General features: G+C 56.4%; 1 protein-coding gene across 1 annotated transcript; it reads left to right on the top strand.

The window, feature by feature from the left end:
* Positions 1–423: 423 nt before the first annotated feature.
* Positions 424–2043, top strand: ETH_00035550 (uncharacterized protein; the record flags this gene model as incomplete). Its single annotated transcript, XM_013380017.1, has 4 exons — positions 424–517; positions 715–814; positions 1215–1310; positions 1950–2043. Coding segments are annotated over 4 exons (384 nt in total), but the record flags the coding sequence as incomplete, so codon positions are not given.
* Positions 2044–2222: the final 179 nt, after the last annotated feature.

The raw sequence follows: 2222 nt of genomic DNA on the forward strand, positions 1-2222 counted from the left end.
AGCTAGCTAGCTAGCTGGCTAGCTAGCTGGCTAGCTAGCTGGCTAGCTAGCTGGCTAGCTTGCTAGCTGGCTAGCTAGCTGGCGAGCTGGCTAGCTAGCTGGCTAGTCAGCTGGCTGGCTAGTCAGCTAGCTGGCTAGCTGTCCAGGCAGATGGGCGCCTAGCTAGCTAGCTAGCCAGCTATGGCCAGCTAGCTCGCTAGCTAGGCAGCTGGCTATCCAGTTAGCTAGCCAGCTGGCCAGCTAGCTAGCTAGCCAGATAGCCAGCCGGGTAGCCAGCAAGATAGCCAGCCAGATAGCTATCCAGCCAGATACAGCCAGCCAGCAAGCTAGCTAGCTAGCTATCCAGCTAGCTAGCTGGCTAGCTAGCTAGCTAGCTAGCTAGCTAGCTAGCTAGCTAGCGATTGTTTCTTTGACTGGTTTCAGGCGAACCTGGAGAAGCTCGTCGACGCCACCGAAGACTCTGGCGAATCTGCGGCGCTGAAGAAGTCCGTGGAGCTTTACAAAGAAAAGGCCGCAGGTCCCCCAAACCCTAAACCCTAAACCCTAAACCCTCGGTCCCAAACGCCAAGCCCTAAACCCCTCTTCCTCGCAGGCTGCGGGCCGGAGCGTCAGGCACGTGCTAAAGAGTAGCGAAGGCGCAGGAAGCGCGCCTTGAAGTAAAGGCCCAGCGTTCAGGGTTTAGGGTTTAGGGTTTAGGGTTTAGGGTTTGCGCAGACTTGGAGGAGAAGCTGGTAGAGGCTCGAGCCCTCGGCGAGGCGCTGCAGCTGCAGAAAGATGAATTAGAAGGCAAAGTGAAGGCAGCAGAAAAGAAGGCGTGAGCAGCTAGCTAGCTAGCTAGCTAGCTAACCAGTTAGCTAGCTAGCTAGTTAGCTAGCTAGTTAGCTAGCTAGATAAGTGGGAAGCTAGCCGGCTCGCTGTGTAGCCAGCTGGCTAGCTGTTTAGGTGGCCTGGCTAGCTAGTGATAACTGCGAGCGCCGTCCTTGTGCTGCTGCTGCGGCTAGCTGGCTAGCTAGCCTAGCTAGCTGGCAATCTGGCTAGCTAGCCAGCTAGCTAGCTAGCTAGCTGGCTAGCTAGCTAGCTGGCTGCCCAGTTTTGTGGCCCAGGTTTGTACTGTGTAGTTATAGGCTCCGGAGAGTGGAGTTTGGGGCATAGAGCTAGGGGCCTACGGTCAAGGGTTTAGGGTTTAGGGTTTAGGGTTTAGGGTTTGGGTGCAGGGAAGTGGCAAGGCTGACTCTGGTGCGCAAAGAAGCCGAATGTGACGCGAAGTCGTTTGAAGTCGAGGCCCTGCAGGAGGAACTCGAAAAGGCCCGGTAAGTAGCTAGCTGGCTAGCTAGCCGGCTAGCTAGCTAGCTAGCTAGGAAGATAGCTGGCTAGCTAGGGAGCTAGCTGGCCGGCTAGCTGGGAAGGCAGCTAGCTGGCTAGCTAGCTAGCTAGCTAGGAAGGTAGCTGGCTGGCTAGCTAGCTAGCTAGCTAGGAAGATAGCTGGCTAGCTAGGTATGTAGCTGGCTAGCTAGCTGGGAAGATAGCTAGCTAGCTAGCTAGCTAGCTAGCTAGGAAGATAGCTGGCTAGCTAGGTAGCTAGCTGGCTGGTTGGCTATGTTGTTCCTAGCTAGGTAGCTAGCTGGCTGCGCAGCTGACCACTTAACCTAGTGGCTGGCTGGCTAGCTAGCTAGCAGGCCAGCTAGCTAGCTAGCTAGCTGGCTAGCTGGCTGTCTGGCGGACTGGCTAGCTAGCTGGCTAGCTAGCTGGCGGATTTCTTTCAGGCTAGCTGCTTTTGCCTGTGTCTGCTTTTTGGCTAGCTAGCTGAGGGGCAACGCTGCGAGCTAGCGAGCTAGCTAGCCAGCTAGCTAGCCAGCTAGCTGGCCAGCAGTAGCCAGCAGCAGCTAGCCAGCTAGCTAGCCAGCTAGCTAGCTCGCTAGCTAAAAGATTCCGGGTTTGTGAGGCTGCAGCAAAATCGCTGAAGAGGCTGCTGCTGCTGCTCCCCTTAAAACCGCCGAAGGAGACAAAGAGGCCCTCGAGGCCAAGATAGCTGCTGTGAGCTAAACCCTAAACCCTAAACCCTAAACCCTAAACCCTAGCCCGTGAAGTGTGGGGCGCAGAGCACTTTTGCTGCGAGCCCTTCAGCCTGCTTCTCGAGCGCCAGCCCCACGCTGCGTCGGCGCCCCCAAACCCTAAACCCCAAACCCTAAACCCCAAACCCTAAACCCCAAACCCTAAACCCT

Source organism: Eimeria tenella, genomic scaffold (assembly GCF_000499545.2).
Source record: "Eimeria tenella Houghton genomic scaffold, Eth_scaff4320, whole genome shotgun sequence".
Classification (NCBI taxonomy): Eukaryota; Apicomplexa; class Conoidasida; order Eucoccidiorida; family Eimeriidae; genus Eimeria; species Eimeria tenella.